The sequence below is a fragment of the Triturus cristatus genome, chromosome 3_1, assembly GCF_964204655.1.
Source record: "Triturus cristatus chromosome 3_1, aTriCri1.1, whole genome shotgun sequence".
In the NCBI taxonomy this organism is placed as follows: Eukaryota; Metazoa; Chordata; class Amphibia; order Caudata; family Salamandridae; genus Triturus; species Triturus cristatus.
This window is the reverse complement of record NC_140583.1, coordinates 225,217,753-225,241,351: the sequence shown is the minus strand read 5'-3', so window position 1 is coordinate 225,241,351 and position 23,599 is coordinate 225,217,753. Positions and strand designations below refer to the sequence as shown.

The following is a 23,599-nucleotide window of genomic DNA, read 5'->3' as shown; positions in this document are numbered from 1 at the left end:
GAGGACTTGGCGTCATTCTTGGTACCGAGACAAAGACAAACAAGCATTGAAAATGCAATAGGTCTCGCCCTCGTTTAAGTTAAAGAAATTCTGTTTGTAATTAGGTGGCTTATCAGCTTTGCTTTTATTAGTGTTTTTCAAACTTTCATGTACATAATATGCATATGTATGCATATATGTATGCATGCATTTATATTTGTATTTATATAGATATGCAGATGAATATATATGTTTATATATGTATGTATGTATAGATATACACATACATATATATAACTGCATATATATATATGTGTGTGTTATGTGTGCGCGTAGAGAGAGGTAGAGAGAGGTAGAGAGTACCTCTCTCTCTACCTCTCTACGCAAGAGAGGTAGAGAGAGGTAGAGGTAGAGAGGTAGAGCGTAGTAGAGAGAGAGAGGTAGAGAGTGAATAGTAGAGAGTGAATAGTAGAGAGTGAGTAGCAGAGAGTTGAGAGTGAGTGGTGGAGTGAGCAGTAGAGAGTAGTAGAGAGTGAGTAGTAAGAGAGTAGTAGAGAGTGAGTAGTATAGTAGTAGAGTTAGTAGAGTGAGAAGTAGAGTGAGTAGAAGAGAGTAGTAGAGAGTGAGTAGTAGCGAATGAGTAGAGAGTAGAAGAGAGTAGTAGAGAGAGTAGAAGAGAGTGAGTAGTAGAGAGTAGAGTAGTAGAGAGTGAGTAGAGAGTAGTAGAGAGTGAGTAGTAGAGAGTGAGTAGTAGAGAGAATAGTAGAGAGAATAGTAGAGAGTGTAGTAGAGTCGTAGAGAGTGAGTCGTAGAGAGTGAGTAGTAGAGAGTAGCAGAGTGAGTCGTAGAGAGTGAGTAGTAGAGAGTAGCAGAGTGAGTAGTAGAGAGTGAGTAGTAGAGAGTGAGTAGTAGAGAGTGAGTAGTAGAGAGTGAGTAGTAGAGAGTAGTAGAGAGTGAGTAGTAGAGAGTAACAGATTAATAGAGAGTGAGTAGTAGAGAGTGAGTAGTAGAGAGTAGAGAGTGAGTAGTAGAGAGTAGAGAGTAGAGTAGTAGAGAGTGAGTAGAGAGTAGTAGAGAGTGAGTAGTAGAGAGTGAGTAGTAGAGAGTGAGTAGTAGAGAGTGAGTAGTGGAGAGTAGTGGAGAGTGAGTAGTAGAGTAGTAGAGAGAATAGTAGAGAGTAGTAGAGTGAGTAGTAGAGAGAGAGTAGTAGAGAGAATAGTAGAGAGAATAGTAGAGAGAATAGTAGAGAGAATAGTAGAGAGTGAGTAGTAGAGAGTGAGTAGTAGAGAGTGAGTAGTAGAGTAGTAGAGCGTAGTAGTGAGTGAGTAGTAGAGTGAGTAGAGAGAGTAGTAGAGAGTAGTAGAGTGAGTAGTAGAGTAGTAGAGAAAGTAGTAGAGAGTAGAGTAGTAGAGTGTTAGTAGAGAGTAGTAGAGAGTGAGTAGTAGAGAGTAGTAGAAGAGAGTGAGTGGTAGAGAGTAGTAGAGTGAGCAGTAGAGAGTAGTAGAGAGTGAGTAGTAGAGTGAGTAGTAGAGAGTAGCAGAGAGTGAGTAGTAGAGAGTGAGTGGTAGGGAGTAGAGAGTAGAGTAGTAGAGAGTAATAGTAAAGAGTGAGTATTAGAGAGCAGAGAGTAGTAGAGGGTGAGTAGTAGAGATAAGAGAGTAAAGAGTAGTAGAGAGTGAGTAGTAGAGTAGTAGAGAGTGATTAGTAGAGAGTGAGTCGTAGAGAGTGAGTCGTAGAGTGAGTCGTAGAGAGTGAGTCGTAGAGTGAGTCGTAGAGTGAGTCGTAGAGTGAGTCGTAGAGTGAGTCGTAGAGTGAGTCGTAGAGAGTGAGTCATAGAGAATGAGTAGTAGTGAGTAGTAGAGTGAGTAGTAGAGTGAGTAGTAGAGTGAAGTAGAGAGTGAGTAGTAGAGAGTGAGTAGTAGAGAGTGAGTAGTAGAGAGTGAGTAGTAGAGAGTGAGTAGTAGAGTGAGTAGTAGAGAGAGTAGTAGAGAGTGTAGTAGAGAGTAGTAGAGAGTGTAGTAGAGAGTGAGTCGTAGAGTGATTAGTAAAGAGTGAGTCGTAGAGTGAGTCGTAGAGTGAGTCGTAGAGTGAGTCGTAGAGTGAGTCGTAGAGAGCGAGTAGTAGAGTGAGTAGTAGAGTGAGTAGTAGAGTGAGTAGTAGAGTGAGTAGTAGAGAGTGAGTGGTAGAGAGTAGTAGAGAGAGTGAGTAGTACAGAGTGATAGAGAGTGAGTAGTAGAGAGTGAGTCGAGAGTAGTACAGAGTAGTAGAGTGAGTAGTAGAGTAGTAGAGAGAGTAGTAGAGAGTAGTAGAGCGTTAGTAGAGAGTAGAGAGTAGTAGAGCGTGAGTAGTAGAGCGTGATTAGTAGAGAGTAGTAGAGTGAGTAGTAAAGAGTAGTAGAAAAGAGTGAGTAGTAGAGAGTGAGTAGTAGAGAGTGAGTAGTAGAGTGAGCAGTAGAGAGTATTAGAGAGTGAGTAGTAGAGCAGTAGAGTGAGTAGTAGAGAGTAGCAGAGAGTGAGTCGTACAGAGTATTAGGGAGTGAGTAGTAGGGGGGAGTAGAGAGGAGAGTAGAGTAGTAGAGAGTGAGTAGAGAGTAGTAGAGAGTAATAGAGAGTAATAGAGAGTGAGTAGTAGAGAGAGTAGTAGAGAGTAGTAGAGAGTGAGTAGTAGAGTGAGTAGTAGAGTGAGTAGTAGAGTAGTAGTGAGTAGTAGAGAGTGTAGTAGAGTAGTAGAGTCGTAGAGTGAGTCGTAGAGAGTGAGTCATAGAGAGTGAGTAGTAGAGAGTAGTAGAGAGTGGTAGAGAGTGAGTAGTAGAGAGTGAGTAGTAGAGAGTAGTAGAGAGAGTGGTAGAGAGTGAGTAGTAGAGAGTGAGTAGTAGTGAGTAGTAGAGCGTAGTAGAGAGAGTGAGTAGTAGAGTAGTAGAGAGTAACAGATTAATAGAGAGTGAGTAGTAGAGAGTGAGTAGTAGAGAGTGAGTAGTAGAGAGAGTAGTAGAGAGAGTGGTAGAGAGAGTGAGTAGTAGAGAGTAATAGAGAGTGAGTAGTAGAGAGTGAGTAGAGAGTAGTAGAGAGTGAGTAGTAGTGAGTAGTAGAGAGTGGGTAGTAGAGAGTGAGTAGTAGAGAGTGAGTAGTGGAGAGTGAGTAGTGGAGAGTGATTAGTAGAGAGTGAGTAGTAGAGAGTAGTATAGAGTGAGTAGTAAACCTACCAGAAACATTGAACGACTACCATTAAAAGTGCAAGTTTTCATTATTTTTCTTAATACAAACGTTTGCGTGTTTTATAACCTGCAGGAGATTGGTTTAATTAGAACACGTCATGCAGAGAGACATTTTCTAGACAACCCGGTAGCTCCTGTGACTTTTCTTGGGGAGTTATACTCTTGCAGAGATATTTGCAGGATCACTGGAATGTATTTCACAAAATAAGTGTAATTTTGCAAATGTTATTGTAGGAAGGTGGATATCTGACTATGGTTACCCCCAAATTTTTGCCTAGTGTCTAGCTGGTTTTTCGACTTAGTTGGCCTGAGATCCTGCTATTCAGGATCTCAGCCTGGCTGTTCTCTCTTTAAAATGGACTCCATGTACCCTAGGTACATACCCAATTGGTTGGATCACCCTGTCAGCCCCTGTACCAGTGTACACTAGGTACCCAGGGCATTGGTGTACCCAAGGCCTGCCAGGGGCTGAAGCATGTATTATGCCACCCCAGGCTTGGCCTAACAATTTGACACAACTGGCTGATCACTCAGCTGGGGTAAGTTGGTGTAATCACCTCTTACTTAGGTGTAGTATACCTATACCTAACCTTAAATGGGACACCTGGTAACCTATAAGTCACTCCTATGGCAGGCCTTAACAATCCTGAAGGCAGAGTGCTTGGTTCCATGTGAGATGGTGCTCTGGCATGAGCTGAGCCTGTCTGCAGTGGTCGGAACAACTTCCTTCTACTGTTTCCAGATATCGTCATACCATATACTCTTAAGTGCATTATGAACCTCGCGGTTAAATGCTATCTTTGGTTTGACTTTATCAAAACATGTCGAGTAAGGTGTCATACGAATTGGAATACTAACCCCTCGCCAATTCTGGCGGCGGGGTTAGCATTCCACCCCTCTAGAGGGACACGACATGTACAGTACCTGAAACCCGGGTAAAATCAGACATAGCCTCAGCTCCACAAAATGGATGCTGCCACCACAGACACAAGTCTGCCCTCCTGCTGCTGGGAGTCCTTCCAGCTTGGGAGGTGTGGACAAAGGGTTTCCTGCCAGGGGAGGTGCGTGCACCACCCCAGACAGGATTTTGTGTATTGGTCAGGTAGGGCTTGAAAGAAACCAGACATGCCTGTGGCTCACAAGGAGCCTCGGTGCATATGCCAGTTCAAACCGGTCCTGGGGCACACCAGTCCCGGGCCTGGGGCGAGCTGGACAAAGGATTGGGGGTGTAACCACCCCCCTTCCTGGTCCCACCCATAGGGAGGGACCTAGCAGGTAGTCCGGCCCCTAGAATCCGCTTAAAGGTAGGAGCTGTGTCCTAAGACTTCAGACATCCTGGAATCAACTTAACACTAAGAAGAAGACGGGAACTTCGACGCTCTGCTGCACAGAGGACTGAAGCCAATCTCCCCTGTGGTCAGGGAGTGACCACCTTGCTAACGCAAGCACCATCCAGCGAATCAACGTCTGCTTTGCCGCCGCCTCCCGCCGGAGCCCGAGCCCAGAGACTGACAAGACCTGGACCTCCAGACCTCTCACCGCCCGATCCACAGTCCCTGAAAAGAGGAGACCCGTGGAGGCACCGAGACACGTGGAGCCAGCCATCTTGGAACGACTACGACAAGCTGACAAGTGCAACAACCGAGGCTCCCTCCAAGTTGTGCTTTGGGATCTGAGAAGCCCAACATCCGAGCAGCATTTGCACCAAAGGTGAGCCCTCCAGCATCTCCACGATCTGCGTGGGGCCCTTCTGCATTTTGCCACTCGACGCGCCTAACCGGTTGCTGGCCCGCTGGCTAGTGGCCATCTTGGCGACGAACTTCACGAAATACACCGCTGGTCTGGTTGCTCCAGACTGGCCCTTGCTCCCCTCCAAAGGAGCAGTCCCTCTGACCTTGCTGGTCAGAACCATCAGCTTATTTCCTTTCCTACAACAATTGCTTTTGCCAAGGCTTGTTTGCTTCGATCAAGTCGCCGACACCGCCGACAGCGAGAGCCTGCGTGGGACAGCTCGTGACTCGACTCCTGGACGTCGTCGACCTTCAGGGACCACGTGGCTGCAGAGACAAGCTACACCTTTCTTCCTGTTTGCACCCGACATCGCCTGGTACCCACCTGGTGCCACGCCGGTCACTGGCTAGTGACTGTGAACACTGTCCCCTCTGCTTACAGGTCTTCAACATCTCCGATCCACTCTTGGATCCACCGCATCTCTTCCAGACCGACCGCCTGCAGCATCTTTATCTACAGGCTCCACGGAACAGATAGAAGAAACCCGACGCACTTCGAGGCCTATGCACCCGCTTCCTGTGGGTGAGGTAAAGCTGGCACTCCGGTGCCCAAGTGTAGAGAATCATCTCTAGTGTCTGTGTTTCCAATCTTAAGTTCCTAGGTCATCCGGAAGATTCCTTTTGCAGTAACTTTGTACTTTTTACGCACCCATTGAAACCTATGGGAGCTCGCGTGTGACTATTTGCTCTGCACACGCAACCCGTGGACCTCCTGGTCACTAACTGAAGTTAGCTCCTTGTAGGCCCAGCGATTCTAGAGGCCCTAGGCCTTTTCCCTTTTCTGTTCGTGGTACTTATACCACTATTTTAGTATATGGTTCGAGTGGCCACCAGGGCCTATCCATATAAAGTGCAACTTCTGTGTATTCTACTGTAATCTTGTTTGACGATTTGTGCTCCTGTGCTCATAAAGAGACTAGGGGTTACTCTGAGAAATAAATACATATATATTTTGAATATATATCTGTGTGGTGTCCTTTCATTGGTATAAAAGGGGGTTGCATTTGGTAAAACAGCTGGCTTAACACGCTTCATGAGTTTAGCCTCAAAGACTGCTTAGCCTACGCTACCACTAGGGCAGCTAGTCCGAAAAGGTTGACTTACAACCACACCATAAGGGTTGCTTGGCATGGTACAAGGTGGTCACTTTAACTAGTGAACATCATATACCAGGCCAACTTCTCACAGTTATCCACACATCATTACAAAAAAATCGGATACCTATTTCTAAACAAACGTGATAATCATTTATGTATTTTCATTGTGTCGCATTTTAAGCTTGGTGCGAGCACTGATGTGGCAGGAATGGGACTTCATGAATCTATTAATACATAAACTTTTGCTATTGTTCGATTTCAGTGTGAACAGAGTTCTTTCAGCTGCTCGGTGCCAAAGACAGGATGTAAATATTTGAGCAGATGACAAACAGCGGATGAATCTTTCCACAATGTGCACAATTTGCGTGTTGGAAAAGCAGTAGCTGCGAGCCCGGGCACAATACATAGCACTAGAAAAAAACAAGACCTTTCACTTTCCTCAATTAGCATTTGTGATTTGGAAATTTAAAAAAGAAAGATCTAGATCAGCTCCTTGTCATCAGAAACATCCCACTCAAGTACAGTTTTTGTTGGACAAACCAGTGTAATGTGGCACTTTCACTCAATGATGGTGAACAGGGACTACGACTTCCAGATAGGAAGTCTTTGCTCCTTGCCAATCCTTGTAAAACAAGCACGGGCACTTTACAGGGCAGACAGAAGATGTGCACGTGGGGACTGGCGGCGGAAAAAAAAGTCCCCAGAGTGTCACGCCACCAGTAAAGCATCCAATCCCCGCGTGCAGATCTTTTGTCTTGTTTGTCTCCCCGCGTGCACGCTGGAATCGTAGCGATTCCAAAAGGCCCTCTGCATGGCTGAGCAGTGCATGCGCTGCTTTTTGCCAGGCCGAGACCTAAAAATGGTGCAGGTCCCATGCCGCCAGTAAAGCATCCAATCCCCGCGTGCACATCTTTTGTCTTGTTTGTCTCCCCGCGTGCACGCTGGAATCGTAGCGATTCCAAAAGGCCCTCTGCATGGCTGAGCAGTGCATGCGCTGCTTTTTGCCAGGCCGAGACCTAAAAATGGTGCGGGTCCTTGCCACACTTGTTTGTGACACACATGAGAGTGTAAACCTTATCGTATTTGGGAGATATCACCGCAAACTGCCAAATGTTTTTGAGAGGAAAACACTTCAATAAAATAAATGGAGCAAAAAAAGAGGAAGAAACGCCAGTAATCACATCTAGAGTAGAGACAGATTAGTGACAGAAGCCAAATGTTGACACACAGAAGCTATTGAGAGCAATTCTGGATCCAGTTGGATGCCTGGAAGATTAACAAAGTAATGAATCTGCGGGTAAAGTATACCAGAAAAACATCTACAATTTGAAATGGGGGTAAAGCTACAATTAAGGCTCTGCTCATCAACAGGTATAGTACATTATCTTATCTTTTGATCACTCTCAATAAATCAGTGTACCACCTGTACTAAACAGTCCCTCAGAATAGCAAGCTCACTCATGTCCTTTTAAGAAATCTTTATTACTTTGTATAAATTAGCTTGTCTCTGTTGTATTTTCCCCAAACCCCAACAGCCTTTTCCCCAAACCTCAACAGCCGTTGCATTGCTGAGTAGTGAATAAAAATAGATTTAGATGTAAGTAACCAGAAACATCTGATTAGAAATCCAAGAAAACAAACTCTGCTTCAGAGAAACCCAGTCCCTTTCATGTGCCCACAATTCAACCTTCACAACCCAACACTCAAATTGTCGGTCTATCTACATCCTAGCAGCCCGTGTGTTAGTCACTAACTAATGAAGCATAATGGGCCATTGATTCATAACAGCTTTTACATGCTTTTGCAAGCGTAAATGGGTGTATTGCCGCGCACACTGGTCATTTGCTGGTTCATTAGCCACACTAACAGTAACAAAAACAGTCTAGTAGGCAAGTTTAAAGAATATGCACATTTACCTTGCTTGATTCGGCCACCGAACTGCTCCTCCAGCAGCCCATGAACCACGAGCTTGTATATAATGGCTTGTGCTCGCTCCAGGTCTGCCAGTCCCAGGGCTCTCTTTATGGGTGATCGCATGACGGCCCGTTTAACCATGTGACGCATAAGGAACTGAAGAGCAGCTCGCATTTCAACGTCTTCATGGACAACTGGGGAGCTAGCACAGTCCGAATTGTGACCATTTTCTGCAAGGGCCTTTGGTATTAGCAATAATTCCGCATATTTGCTGCAACTTAGCAGAGCACTAAGTGATTTCATTGCCCCAAGGTAGATGTAGGATAACTGCACTGCTCGGTTTTCAGATTGCACAATATCATGGTTTCTCAAGGCGTGTTCATGATTTTTTCTTTTCCCTTCCATGGGAAGATGCGGGACCTCAACACCCAGGGGTGCAGCATCTAAGGAAAATGAAGCAAGTTCACTTTCAAGCTTGGAAGTTGTTGTGCAGTTACCTCTGGCCTCCTCAAACCCGGAGCCAGGACGGAGGTCGCATGTGTACTCGCCGTCTGTCTTCTGCTCTGTGTCACATTTCTCCTCAGACTCATGTCTGTGCTTCTTATCATGTCGCTTGGTCGTCGGCTTGCCCAGGTCCTCGTGAATGCCGGTGAGAAAGGTTAGGTCCAGTAGCACAGAGGCAGTTAGCCCACGGAATCTTGAGACATCAAAGGGCATCGGCTCACAGGGCTCCAGGTTATACAACGGTGTGTCACTAGGCGACCAAAAAGTTGGGAAGCTTTAATAAAGATCAGAATGACACAGGAAGAAGCAAGTGAGGGATAGACAAGAGGAAAGTGCAGGAAATAATGAAACACATACAGAAGCAAAAACCACAAATTGTTACCAAATGAAGGAGTGTACAGGAACCAGAATAAAAGAAAAGAAAGTGAGCTCACATATTCAAAACAAAAAAATGACACAAAGGTAGAAAGAAAACATATTTAGGTAAGAATACATATATACACACACACATTCTTTAGGTGGCATTAATGATACCTTCTTAAATTAAACATGCTAGTATGGGTGATACATGTGGATTTGCAATGCGTTCTAATGCAGCAATTCAAATTTTAAGGCATTTACACATTTGAGAAAATAGGGCACAGACATACCACAGGCCTAGCAACATAAACTATTAACAAATTACTCCAGAAGTCTTTACGGGTATATACTTTAAGTCTTTAAAACAGGAAGGTAAATTAATTTAGACACCTAAATTATCAGTGACCTGTTTCACTGTTGTATGACAGTAAAACACTTTGCTCAACACATGTTCCTCCTCCCGTTTATAAGCCTACAATAATTATTCCTTCCTAGAAAAAACCTAGATGACTTTTTCACCAAACTCAAGTTGGCGAAAGGTAGTTGCCTTACTTTACCTAGGAATCTCGGCACTGTGGGAGAAGACATCTTCTTGCTTGCTTGTGTTTTCATACATGTTTTCAAAGTTAGCCTTTTTTTCCCTCAAAGATTTTTGACATGCTCTAAATTTGGCATTCTTTCCTTTGATGAGATAAGGCCTGCGAATACCCAAACCTTATGCACCAGCCATACTAATGGGAAATTCAATACTGTGTGCAGAGCCACTCCATTTCGGCGCTGGAACATGCTGACCAAGATCAGCATAGAGAAAAAACCCACACATTTTCGGCCCCATTGTGAATACATGTGCTCATGAGTCACATTGGGGCAGAAAATTTGCAGGTGGAGGTGTAAGACTCGTGATGTGGCGGCAGCCATTTTTCAGAGGGTGATGCCCATCCTGGAGCAGTAAATGGAAGAAAAAAAAACTTTAAAAGTGTGCCAAAGTGCAATATAAAGAAGACAGTAGCACGTACCTAATTACAGCTCCCAGGCTGCAAAATAATGCAAGGAAAGGGTGGGAACAACATAGCAGCAGTGGGTGGTTATAGAAGCAGCTAGCAAGGAAGAGAACGCAAAAACACATGCACTCCCAAAGAGTGCTAAAAAAAAAAAAAGAACACATTGCTTACCTTCAGTAACGATCTTTCTGGTGGATAATCTAATCACAAATAAATCACCTAGAGAATATCCCCAGGTACCAGCCTGGATCCAGTAGACTTTTTTTTGCATAATCCCTACGTGCTAGCAGGTAGCGTCACGTGGCTTGTGACGACTCTACTGCAGCCCTGAAGGGACAGCTGGAGCCACACAATGGTGCCACCTCAGGGAGTCTTCCTGGCCTTAGTCCATGCCTTCAGACAGTGGCAGCTCCTCCACTAAGGGAGAGGAGTGTTGCCCCACTGCGCAAAATGCAAAACAAAATGACAATAATGTATAGTTATTATTTTATTTTACCTATTGCATGCAGTCAGTCGCCTTGTTCAATGTGAGGCAGGGCTGGCCAGAGGAGGGGAGGAGTGGCTTGCACTCCCTAAGTGCGCATGACTGTTGGGCTGGCCCTCTGGGGCTGGCCAAACAGTTCATTGGCACTTTGCATGTTCCCTACCAGGCTGTAATGCACAGCCGGGTGGGGAACATGCAGTCTCCCTGTCCCCGTCTGAGCGCTGAACCACGGCGCTCAGACCAATCAGAACGCTGTAGGGGAGCCTGTGTGCTCGGATGCTTCCTGCTGCTGGCTGGGACTGGAGACAGGAAGAAGACGGAGGAGAGGTGGCGGCTGGCCGCTCCAAGGTAAGTGTTTTTTTCTCCCTTAATCCCCTCCGGCCCCACTCCACTACCCCCGTCCGGTAGCAGCAGTTACTGCCTTCAGACACGGAACCCAAAAACCAATCATTCATGCCAGTATGCAAATCTCTAATATGGGACCTTTAAGATGGAAGAACAAGTTACTTACCTTCGGTAACGCTTTTTCTGGTGGATACATTTTCTGCCTTTGGATTCCTCACCTTGTGAATATCCCCTGCGCCAGCAACATTCGGAAACTTTTGTAGCAGTCCACGCCGATGAGGTCGAAGACGACGTCACAGAGACACGGCTCCGCTCGCAACTCCGCTGACGTCATCGGCTCCATAAGAAGACCTCGTCGGCGTGATGACGTCAGTTCTGTCCTTTTTTCAGTGCCTTCGAGGCACACGGACGGACTGACAGCAATATATACACAGTATACACAGTACATAATATACAAATCAACACACACAGTGTGGAAAATAAATAGAAAGGCAAAAGAAATAACACAATGCCTCTGACAGTAACAAATACATTTTGAAACACCATTATTAGAATTGTAGGTATACAAGGGTGGACAACGGGGAGGCGGGTGGGTCAGTGAGGAATCCACAGGCAGATACTGTATCTACCAGAAAAAGCGTTACCGAAGGTAAGTAACTTGTTCTTCTGATGGATACTTCTGCCAGTGGATTCCTCACCTTGTTCCCACAGCAGTCCCTTTTCCGGAGGAGGGTGTCCACCCTTCTATACCAAAATGTCCTGAAGGACGGAACGAGCAAAATGTCCGTCCCTCCTCACCTCGGTATCCAAGCAGTAATGCTTTGCGAAAGTGTGAAGGGAGGCCCAAGTTGCCACCCTACAAATGTCCTCCACAGGAACACCTCTAGACAAAGCAGAAGTGGAAGACTTAGCTCTAGTAGAATGAGCCCTTAAACCCTCTGGGGGTTCCTTACCAGCCAAAGAGTAGCATATCTTGATGCACAAGACAATCCTTCTGGAAAGGGTGCGCTTGTGCACCGCTCTGCCTTTCCTGCAGCCAACAAAGCCCACAAAGAGCTGGTCGTCAACTCGAAAGTCTTTTGTCCTGTCAAGGTAGAAGCTCACCGCCCTCTTAGGGTCCAGACGGTGAAGCCGCTCCTCCTCCTTGGAAGGGTGAGGGGGAAGATAGAAGGTAGGAAGGGTAATGGACTGCCCCAGATGGAAGGGAGTTACCACTTTAGGCCGAAAAGCAGCCCTGGTCTTGAGTACCATTCTTTCAGCATGAATGTTCAAGAACGGGGGTTTTGAACTCAGAGCTTGAAGCTCACTTACCCTCCTTGCCGAGGTGATTGCAATGAGAAAAACCGTCTTGAAAGACAACAGTCTCAAGGGACACTTGTGTAAGGGCCCGAAGGGAGAACCCATCAGATAGGTTAAGACAAGATTTAAGTCCCATTGAGGCACAATAAAAGGAGTAGGAGGAAACTTGTTTGTAAGGCCCTTTAGAAATCGTAAAACAATAGGCGATTTGAACAATGATGGTTGATCCGGCATACAAAGGAATGCCGACAAGGCTGAAAGATATCCCTTTACAGTGGCTACAGCAAAACCTTGCTGAGCAAGAGAAAGGGCAAACTGAAGAATGTCAGATAAACGAGCCCTCAAAGGATCAATTGACTTCTCCCCACACCAGAGCACAAATTTAGACCACCTATAGGAATGAATAGATTTGGTGGAATGACGTCTGGCAGACAAAATTACATCTACCACTTCTGGCAGGAGAGAAAAAGAATTCAGGTTGCCCCGTTCAATCTCCAGGCATGAAGGTGTAAGCTCTGGAGGTGGGGGTGAAGAACCTGCCCATTCGACTGCGAGAGGAGGTCTGCCCTCAGAGGGAGACGGAGAGGAGGGCACGAGGAGAGGTGGAGAAGGTCTGTATACCACACCCTTCTTGGCCAATCCGGGGCGATCAATATGACTTGGGCCCGTTCTTGGCGAATCTTCCTCAGAACACGAGGAATCAAGGGTATGGGAGGAAACGCGTAAAGGAGATGCGAGTCCCATCTCAACTGAAACGCGTCCCCCAACGCTCCCTGCATCGGATACTGGAGACTGCATAATGAAGGGCAGTGAGCATTCTCGAGAGTGTCAAACAGGTCCACCTGAGGAGTTCCCCACATCCAAAAGACGTGACGAACCACCTCCGGATGAAGCCTACACTCGTGGTCAGGGGGGAACTGCCGACAGACTGTCTGCACGTACGTTCAGAACCCCGGCCAGATGATTTGCCATCAGACAAATCTGATGATCCTGAGCCCAGGACCAGAGACGCAGAGCCTCTCTGCAGAGACAGAGACCCCACTCCTCCCTGCTTGTTGACATACCACATCGCGGTAGTGTTGTCCATCAGGACTTGAACCGACTGACCGCAAAGGGAAGGGAAAAAAGCCTTGAACGCCAAAGGTATCTCCCGCAATTCCAGAAGGTTGATGTGAAGCAACCTTTCCTCTAGAGACCAAAGACCCTTGATCTCCAGATCCCCCAGATGAGCACCCCACCCTAAAGTGGATGCATCCGTTATCACTGTGGCCACCGAATGAGGTAGATGAAAGGGCTTTCCTGGAGACAGATTGCCCTCCACGCTCCACCAAGACAGATCCGCTGCAGCTTCTCCCGAGATCCTCACAGACTCCCTGAGATCTCCTTTGTGCTGATACCACTGCCTGCGGAGGCACCACTAAAGTGCCCTCATGTGACAGCATGCATGGTTGCACAACAGAATGCAGGAAGCAAACAGACCGAGCAGGCGAAGGACCTTCAGGACTGGAACGACTGCTCCATTGTAAAAAAAAGGAATCATTTCCTGTATGTCGCGAACCCTTTGTGGAGGTGGGAATGCCCGACAAACAGTAGTGTCCAGTACCGCCCCTATGAACAGGTTGCGCTGAGAGGGCACCAGGTGAGATTTGGGTACGTTAATCGAAAAACCCAATTTGTACAACAGCTGAGTTGTAACCTGCAAATGATGAAGCACCTTCCCTGGCGACTCCGCTTTGATCAGCCAGTCGTGCAGATAGGGAAAAACTGAGATCCCCGACCTTCTGAGATGGGCTGCCACCACTGCCATCACCTAGGTGAAGACTCGAGGTGCAGCAGTAAGACCAAACAGAAGGACCGCAAACTGATAATGTTGCGACCCTACCGTAAACCGGAGATAATTCCTGTGCGACTTCAGGATGTGGAAATACGCATCGTGCAAGTCGATCGACACCATCCAGTCCTCCTGATTCAGCGCCTGAAGAACCTGCGCAAAGGTGAGCATATTGAACTTCTCTTGCTTCAGATACAGATTCAAGATCCTGAGGTCCAATATCGGACGCAATCTGCCGTCCTTTTTCAGAATCAGGAAATACCGGGAGTAGCATCCCTGACCCCTCTCCTGCTCTGGAACCACCTCTATCGCACCTTTTCTTAATAACGTCAGGACTTCCTCCTGCAGGAGAAGACGGTGGTCCTCCGAGCAAGCACCTTGACAAAGAGGGTTATTTGGAGGAAATTCCCGAAAGGGAAGGTCGTACCCATTTTCCACAAGATCTAGAACCCAAAGGTCTGTAGTGCCCAATTCCCGATCTTGTAGAAAATGGGTAAGCCGGCCCCCCACAGGACCAACATGATCCAGAATGGTGGATCTAGGGCTGCTTTGCGGTGGTGGGAGGGGCTGAGGAAGAGGAAGAGGAGGAAAGCTGCCGACCTCGAGAGCGACCCCTGAGTCTGCCTCTGTGGCTCTTATACAGAGTGCCTTGTTGCTGTTGCTGCTGGGGCTGCATGTAAGAACAAAAGGTTGACCTTCCAAAGCCACTGTACCTCTTGAACGAATCCCTTGACTGAGATTGAAGGCCCAAAGATTTAGCCGTGGCCTTACTCTCTTTAAATCTTTCAAGCGCAGCATCCGCTTTCTTGCCAAAGAGTCCAGAGCCATCAAACGGCAAGTCCAATAGCGTTGACTGAACATCAGGGGAGAATTCCGAAGATTTAAGCCACGCACTCCTCCTGGTAGCAACAGAAGACCCCATGATTCTTGCAACCGAGTCAGCTGTGTCCAAGCCACTTTGGATCACCTGACATGCCGCCCCTTGGGTAAACGAAAGGACCTCATTGAAACCTATCCTATCCTCTTCAGACAGCTTAGGGGCCAGCTGCTTTGCTGAGTCCATAAGTGCATGGATATACCGGCTCAAAAGACAGGTGGCATTCGTCGACTTAAGGGCCTTGCTGGCAGAAGAGAAGACCTTCTTGGACGATTGATCCAGTTTCTTCGCCTCCCTGTCACTCGGGACTTGGGGAAAAGAACCTGATGATTTTCTGGAACAGGCAGCCTGAACCACCAGACTCTCCGGAGATGGGTGAGATGTTAAAAAGTCTGGGTCCCCCGGAGCAGCCCTATACCTCCTGGCAATAACTTTAGAGACTGCCGGAACAGAAAAGGGCTTACGCCACACCTCCATTACAGGCTCTATAATGGCATCATTAAAAGGGAGTAAAGGCTCCGAAACAGCAGAAGGAGAGTGCAGAACGTCTGTTAAGATGTTGGGCTTGAACTCTGCAGAAGGCAACTGCAGATCTAAAAGTTCAGCTGTCTTCTTTATAACGGCATGGTATGGAGCCACATCCTTTGAAGGAAGGTCAGAAGGAGGAGTAATCCCCCAGCCAGGTGATAAGTCCAGGCCCCTAGCCTCCTTCAACTCATCAAACACACCGTCCGATTCCATGAGCTCCCCTTCATCTACTTCCTCCAACAGGTATCTTTGTTCATCCAGCACCCTTTGGGCCTCCCTCCTAGACCTGATCCTCACAACTGGATCGGCAGCGCCGTGACCGAATCCGACGGCGCCGGAGCCGAGCGCGGATCCGATAGACCAGCCGGCGTTGAACGATGTCGAGTCGGCGCCGGTGAAGAAGGGAGCGGCGTCGATGTCCTCGGCGCCGGTAGATGCCAAGACGGCGTCGCCGGAAAAAATGGCATGAAGGGAGCCCGAGGATAGGCTTGGGAAACTCCCAAACTAAAAGCCATAGGACCCATAGGGCCCGAAGGTGCACCAGAGGGGTACATGGCTCTGGAGAAGACTCTGTACATAGCATTAAGATAATGCGTAGGGTCCTGACCTGGTCCCAGAAACGCAGGATATTGTTCAGGTATCACCGGACTCGGGCCAGCCAGCGCCGATGGTGGAATCAGCGGAGCCGTAGGCTCTCCCTGAGCTGGAAGCTCCTCAATCGGAACCGGGGACGGAGCCGGAGATGGAGCCGGGCCCGGAGCTGGGTCCGGAGCCAGAGAATGTTCCGGTGAAGCCACAGGTGACGACAGGCCAATAGGTGAATCCGGAACGGGCGAGGGAGACAAAGTCCTTACGGCGTCGGGAGGGCGATAAGGATCTCGGAGCCGCATCCCTATCCGAGTGACGTCGAGATGAATGCCTCCTCTTCTTCTTGTGCTTCCTAGATTTAGAAGCATGCCCCGAAGTCGACTTCGACGCCGACCTCGACTTCCTACGGCCTCTTTTTTCTTTCTTCATCTTGGCAATGAAGAGCTTTGCTTCCCTTTCCTTAAGAGCCTTGGAGCTCATCTTGCGGCAGCAAGAGCATCCTTCCACATCATGGTCCGATGACAGGCACCACACGCAGTCGTCATGCCGATCCGTTATCGACATGTGTTTCCCACATTCTCGCCAAGGTTTGAATCCAGACTTCTTCGTCGACATTTCCGCTGAAGAAGACAAAGAGAAACCAGCAGAAAACAAAGTAACAAGTATAGCTACAGAGAGAGATTCCCGAAATCCGTTGGCGTCGACGGCGCGGAAAAAAGGGAAATGACGTCATCACGCCGACGAGGTCTTCTTATGGAGCTGGTGACGTCAGCGGAGTCGCGAGCGGAGCCGTGTCTCTGTGACGTCGTCTTCGACCTCATTGGCGTGGACTGCTACAAAAGTTTCCGAATGTTTCAGGCGCAGTGGATATTCACAAGGTGAGGAATCCACTGGCAGATGTATCCAGCAGAAAAGAGTCCACTCCACAGAATGGCGAGGTGCGAGGGCGGTGATAAATCTGCAGTTAGACATAGTATCCACCAGAAAAGATTGTCACCAAATGTAAGCAACTTGTTCTTCTGATGGATACTTCTAAACACAGATTTCTCACCTTTACAATAGATAACAAAGCAGTACCTTCCCCTATGGTGCCCTACAGGACAGAACAGCCAAATTGCCCTTCCTGTAAGACCTGGCTGTCAAGGAAATAATGTTTTGTGAACTTCTGAATTGATGCCCATGATGCAGCCTGACGAATATACAGGACAAGCACTCTATGTGCCAATTACGTGGTAAAAGCCTTGGCTCCGGTGGAATGGGCGCTAATCCCTTCTAGGGGTCACATACAGCCCATCGCACATCATACTTTAAGACAGAGGATTGAACACTCACATAGTCAGTTTCTGCACGGCCCTGCCTTTCTTGCCTCGGAGAATCCGACAAAAAGCTTACCGTCCACAAAGTGGTCTTTGGTTCAATTGATGTAAAAGCTGAGTGCTCTTTTGAAATCTAAATGACAGCGTCTCTTTTCCTGTTTTAACAGGTTCAAGTTGGGCAGAAACTTCGGAAGAGTGATTGACTGTCCAACATGAAAGGCTGTCACACCTTTCAGTTCTCAGCACCAGTTTGTCCAGAAAGAAGGATGTGCATTGCAGCTAGACAGACAGAGAAGATTAAGTTATTGCAATGAGAAAGATGTATTCAAGGTCAGAAGACAAAGGCAGCTCAAAAAAGGCGCATAAAAGAAAAGAAACAAACAAATTTAAGTCTCACTGTGATATCACAAAGGCTTTGAGGGAAACATATGGGTCAAGCCTTTGAATCACAACAGGTGATTTAAACAAGTGAGGGTGGGCCGGTAAATGCGAAAAAGGCAGAGGGGGCTGAACAAGAACCTTTAACAGTGCCCACAGGAAGTTGTTGCTAGGCTAAAGGCCGAAAAAAACATTAACACATCTGACAGTTCACCTAGTAACAAGTCAGTGCCACAGAAGCCACACCAAGCCACAACCCTGTCCCAGCGACCTGCATACACGTTTTGTAGAAGGAAGCCTGAATACCAGGAAGGATGACATCACCAACTTTGGAAGGCAGATCAAACGCAGTCAATTACCAATGTTCAAGCTACACGCATGGTGGTGTAGATTGCACAGGCCTGGGCACAATATCCTTCCCTTCTGCTGTGACAGAAGACCCTCCCAAAGCAGCAGTATGATTAGAGGATTGATTTTCATGCCAGAAGTTTCATGTGCCACACTCTCCTGGCCCAATCCACAGCCACTAGGATGAATTGGGCTTGGTTGTTCCGGATCTTCTCCAGAACCTGGGGCAGAGAGGCAGCTGCGTCAAGGATTCACATGCTCCACTCTAGGTGTAATGCATCTCCAAGACAGCAGTATTGTGAGCTTCAGCAAAAGTGTGGACATTGCACGTTATGAGCAGTGACGAAGAGATTGAACAAGGGTTTCCCCCATCAGTGCTAGAAGATGGCCTGAGCCACCTCTGGCATAATGTGATAGGTGTTACTGGCTGAGTCCATCTGTTCTGCCCTCTAAAGTTCCTGCCAGGTGGTTCATGAGTAAGGAAATGCCCTGGCAATTTAACCAAGTTCAAGGGTAAGGAGCCTCCTTGCACAGGATCCTGGACCCCACACCACCCTGCTTGTTGTAATACCGCATGCCATGGTGTTGTCCATAAGAACGTGAACCAGCCTCCCCTTGATAGACGGCAGGAAGCCCGTTAATGCCAAGCAAATGGTCCGCAACTCCAGAAGGCTGATATGAAGGAGTGTCTCCCCCTGGAACCCAGAACCCTTAGATACCCATCTCTCCCAGATGGCCTCTCCAACCCACTGGTGATGCATCTGTCACCATTGTCATTTCTGAGGCTGGAAGAGGGGTCTGCTGCAGGTCCAATCGCGGTCGAACAGCCACCAAAGCAGATCTTTTGCAGTCTCCTCCGGAACATGGATGGAGTCCAATAGGTTTTTGGTGCTGGGACGATGAGACTTCAGATTCCCACTATAGGGCCCGCCGGTGCCATCTGGGATGGTCGACGTGCAGGCTACTGGAGGCCAGTATGCCAAAGAACCTGGGTCATCCTCACTGAGACCCAGGACTGAGACATTGACATAACAGACTGAATGTCCTGGACTTGTTCCGAAGGAAAGGCTCAAAGTGCACTGGGGAGACTCTGCGAAAAAGTCAGATGAGACTTTTTCACAGTAATTGTGAGTCCCAGTGATGTCAGGAGAATCGCTTTCTACAACTGACTATGCTGAGCGTGCCTTATGCAGCAAGTCTTTGAGGCAAAGAAAACTGGTACCACCGACCTCAGAAGTTATGCTGTCGCCGAAAGGAAGCAAAGCAAACTGTAAATGCTCATGGACAAACTTGGAATGCAGATAGCACCTGTAGGCCTGAAGGATGGCGATATGGAAAACAGCGTCCTGGTCCAATGCTAAAATACAGCATCCTAGATTCAAGTCACATAAAACCTGGGCCAGCGTGAGCATCTTGAATTTGTTCTCCCACAGGAATAATTGGACAGGTGAAAGTTCTAAAATAGGATAAAGTCTACCACTATTTTGGAGCACTAGGAAATAATGAGCTTAACACCCAATTCTGATCTTCGAGGCCAGACTCTCTATGGATACTTTACCCAAAACAGCCTGGATTTCTTGCTGCAAAATGAGCTCCACAAGCTAATATACGGGTGAACGGAGAGAATTTGTCTGCCTTCCCATAGAGTGTGGGACTCGGCAGGGTTGCCCCCTGTCCCCTCTCCTCTTAGCGCTCTATATGGAGCCTTTTGCAGAACGAATAAGGACCAATACACAAGTGTCAGGCATCTCGATAGGAGGGATGGAACACAAGATCATGCTATACGCCGATGATGTCCTATTGACTCTCACAGACCCAGATACATCCCTAGCGCCTGTTACATCTGAGCTGAAACTGTTTGGATAAGCCTCCGGCTTCAAAACCATCCCTCAAAAGTCTCTGGTCTTTGGCCTGACCGTCCCCGAAGCAGAAAGTGCCCGTCCCCATACTCAATTTCTTTTTTAATGAGCAGAGGGTGGAATTCCATATTTGGCGATACAGATACATTCTACAATTACAGCCACTGTCGCATACAACTGTGGGAAAACTTATAGCAACAAGTTATGATCTTATCAAGTGGAAGTCCCATGGATTATCATGGCTGGGGCACATAGCAGCCGTCAAAATGACGCTCTTCCCTAAACTTCTATACGTCATGCAAACATTGCCCCTTCAACCAACCCAACCCACCCCCGCCCACGGATACTGGACAGAATATAATCACTAATATGGAACTTCATTTGGGAGGGTAAAAGAGCACGTATAGCCAAAGCACGTTCATTTCTTCCAATGTCGGCCGAAGGCCTGGGAATTCTGAACCTACGCTGCTACTACCAAGAGGCGCAGCTACGCTACATGGTGGAATGATCCTACACTCTCACAGAAAAACATTGGTGCTTTTTAGATCAGGCAATTGCAGCCACGCATATCTGGAAAATACTCTGGCTGCCTAAACCGCAAAGGCAAGCCAGAGTCTACATTTCCCCAGTTGTGAGAGCTACGATTGGGGTTTGGGATAGAGTACAATTGTGGCACAGCCTTTACCACACCTATCTCCCCACAAATGCCGCTGATAGGTAACCCAGACTTTCTACCAGCAGCCACGGGGTCGGCGTTTAAGGTATGGAAGGAGGTTAACTGTTAACAAGTGGGGGATCTATTCAATACAGAGGGGCTCATAGACTTCCCAACACTACAGACATGTTACGACATTCCAGACACAGCACATTGGCAATACCGTGTCCACCAGCAGGATGAAGGAGGCCATGACGCCCAGTAGCCTCAGGGTCATTCTGATCGAAATCCGTGATAGAGGCTGAAAGATCGGAATCATAGCCCGGATATCCCGGACTCGCTGCTCGGGAGGATAAGCCAGAAAATGTGCCGTGTCCAGTACCGCTCAGATGAAAAGGAGCTTGTGAGAGGGTTCAGGTGTGCCTTCGGCACGTTGATGATGAACCCCAGCGAATGCAGAAGTCAGCAGCAGTGTGGAGGTGGGAGACGACAGCCTGAGGCGAGCCTGCCTTCAACAGCCAGTCGTTGAGATAGGGGGAAGACTGGAACCCCTGATCTGTGCAGATGAGCTGCGACCACCGCCATCACTTTCATGAACATTCGAGGGGCGCTGGTAAGGGAGGACGGTAAAGTGAAAGTGCTTGTGACCTACCGTGAACCGCAGGTAACGCCGATGGGCCGGCAGGACGAGGATGTGAAAATAAGCATCCTGCAAGTCCAACACTACCATCCAGTCTCCAGGGTCGAGGGCAGACAGGACCTATGCCAGTCTCAACATTTTGAACTTCTCCTACCGGAGGAAGCGGTTGGCGTTCCTTAGATCCACGATAGGACGCAGGCCCTTGTCCTTCTTGGGCACCAGAAAATAGTGGGAATAACAACCACAACCTACTTCTGGGGCAGGAACTCGCTCGATGGCTCCCTTGGCCAAGAGAGCTGTAACTTCCTGTTGGAGAAGGGCCAAGTGATCCTCCAACATGCGATGAAATTGAGGTGGCATGGATGGAGGGCTAGTTTTGAAGGAAAGGGAGTAGCCCCTTCGGACTATCTGCAAAACCCACCTGACCAACGTGATGGTGAGCCAGTGGGAGAGGTGATGACGAATCCTGTTGCCCACTAGCGAAAGGTTGCCGTGAAAGGTCGGGCTAGGAGGGCTTGGAGGCTGCTGCAGAGGGGGTACTGGTGGACTGGCTCGACCGCTGGCTCCCAGACACCTGACGGTGGGTCCCACATCCCTGGCCGTGCAGAGGTTGGACAGCTTGCGCAGGCCTGTGGCTCTGGACGGAGCGTGTCGTGGCACCCCTTCCAGCACCACTAAAGGGGCAAAAAGCAGACTGCGCTGGGCGAGAGGTGGAAGAGATGCCCAAGGACCTGGCCGTAGCCCTGGAGTCCTTAAACTGCTTGAGCGCATTGTCAACTTAGTCGCCAAACAAGCAAAGGCCATCAAAGGGCATGTCAATAAGTGTGGCTTGGACATCACCCGAGAAGCCAGTGGACCTCAGGCAGGCGTAGCGTCGTAGGGGTACTGACGTTGAAATCGTCCTGCCTAGCAAGTCGGCAATGTCCAGCCCACATTGTATGGCTAACTTCGCTGCGTCTCTCCCTTCGGCCACTTCACAGGAAAGCACGGCCCAGGCCTCCTCCGGACACTCATGCAGCACCTGCACACCGTGTCCCACAGAGAATGGGAGTAACAGCCCAACATACCTGCAGTGTTCACCGACCTAAGCTGGAGGAAGAAAAAAATGTCTTCCCAAGATTGTCCAGCTTCTTGGATTTCCCTATCATGGGGTGCGGTAGGGAATGCGCCCTTGTAAGTGGAGGCTTAGACCACCAAGCTCTCAGGAGTGGATTGTTGGGAGATGAAAATGGTGTCGGCCGGGCAGTGGAGTCGGGCAATCATCCTATCCACAGGACGCCCGTGGGTTGTGTTCGGACCAAGTGCCCAAAAGGATGTCTGTGAGGGCCTCATTGATCGGCAGCAGGGGCTCCGAAGAGGCTGCTGTCGGTTGAAGCACCTCGGTTTGGAGGTTAGTCCTAACCGCCACCGTAGGAAGCTCCAGGTTCAGGGCCTTAGCCACCCTATGCAACACAACTGCTTATGATGCACCCTCCTCTGTTGCCACGGTAGGGGAAGAAAGCATGCCAAGGAATGGAGAAGTGTCCAGACCACTGGCCTCACCCAACTCCTCTCTCCAGTCCGGTTCTTCCAAATGGTCTGCCAGAGAGTCCACAGACCCCTCCCAGACCTCCTCACCCTCCTCCGGTAGCCACTCAGGGAGATAGGAAACACCAGGGGAGAACAGGGGTGCAGAAGTAAGGGTCGGCGCCGGTCCTGACGTTGGTCCGACTCTGTCCACATCGATGGGGAGGCTGGGGTCGAAGTCGGCTTGGGACCCAACCTGTTTCGGAGGGAGCGGAGGTGTCGTCAATGGATTCGGCGCCGGAGGTGTTAAGAGGTCAACCGGCGCAGATCCGGATCCAGGCCTGGATCCCTGGGGGCCCTGCTGCGCCAAAGCCGCCGGAATCGAAGGCCTAGAGCCCCTAGCTAAGTCCATGGCTCCCGAAGGCGCGCTGGTGGAGTCAGGCTGCCCAAAAATAGAATGGAGGGCTTCGTAAAAGCTACGAGGTTGGGCAGGGGTCACACCGGCTCCTGGACAGGGAGGGAGGCTTGAAGTCGACCCAACCAGCTCCGCGGGTGGAGCCGGATGACTACCTGCTGCATCCCGTGTCGCGTCGGCCGACGGACAGGGAGAATGCGAAGAGCGACAGTGTTTCTTCGTCTTCTTTTTGAGCTTCGACTTACCCGAAGACTTCGACGAGGATTGGTGGTGATGGCTCCATGACCGATCCCACGATGTCCCTCTTGACCAGGACCTCGGCGACGCGGAGCTGACTGACGGGCTTCCAGAAGCTTTCCGGACCGCTCCCGCAAAGACTTCGGAGCCATGGCCCGGCAGTCAGAGCACGACTTTGGGTCTTGGTCGCGCTCCAGAGGCACAAAAGATGGGGGTCCGTCACCGACATCAGCTTGTGGCAGGAGCCACAAGGCTTGAAGCCGGTCCACTGAGATGAAATCCCTGTGCACCAGGAGTCGTTACAACTAAAAATGATGTCGACAAAAAGTTGCAAAAATGGAGTCAAAAAGTGACTCTAGGTACCGCTCTCTCGGATCAGCACTGGTTGGCACGGAAAAAGAAAAAACTGACGTCAGCGCGCAGGGGCGGCTTCT

General features: G+C 48.7%; 1 protein-coding gene across 8 annotated transcripts in view; it reads right to left on the bottom strand.

Moving 5' to 3' along the window:
- HERC1 (HECT and RLD domain containing E3 ubiquitin protein ligase family member 1) overlaps positions 1-23,599 on the bottom strand; it is a 1,817,725-nt gene that overhangs the window by 1,037,055 nt on the left and 757,071 nt on the right. For 6 of the 8 annotated variants that reach the window (XM_085643727.1, XM_085643730.1, XM_085643729.1 and 3 more), the window contains one exon: positions 7,997-8,772. In XM_085643727.1, coding sequence (XP_085499853.1) covers positions 7,997-8,772 — 776 coding nt within the window. The remainder of the gene's footprint in view (positions 1-7,996; positions 8,773-23,599) is intronic. The other 2 variants (XM_085643731.1, XM_085643733.1) reach the window with 1 other exon arrangement.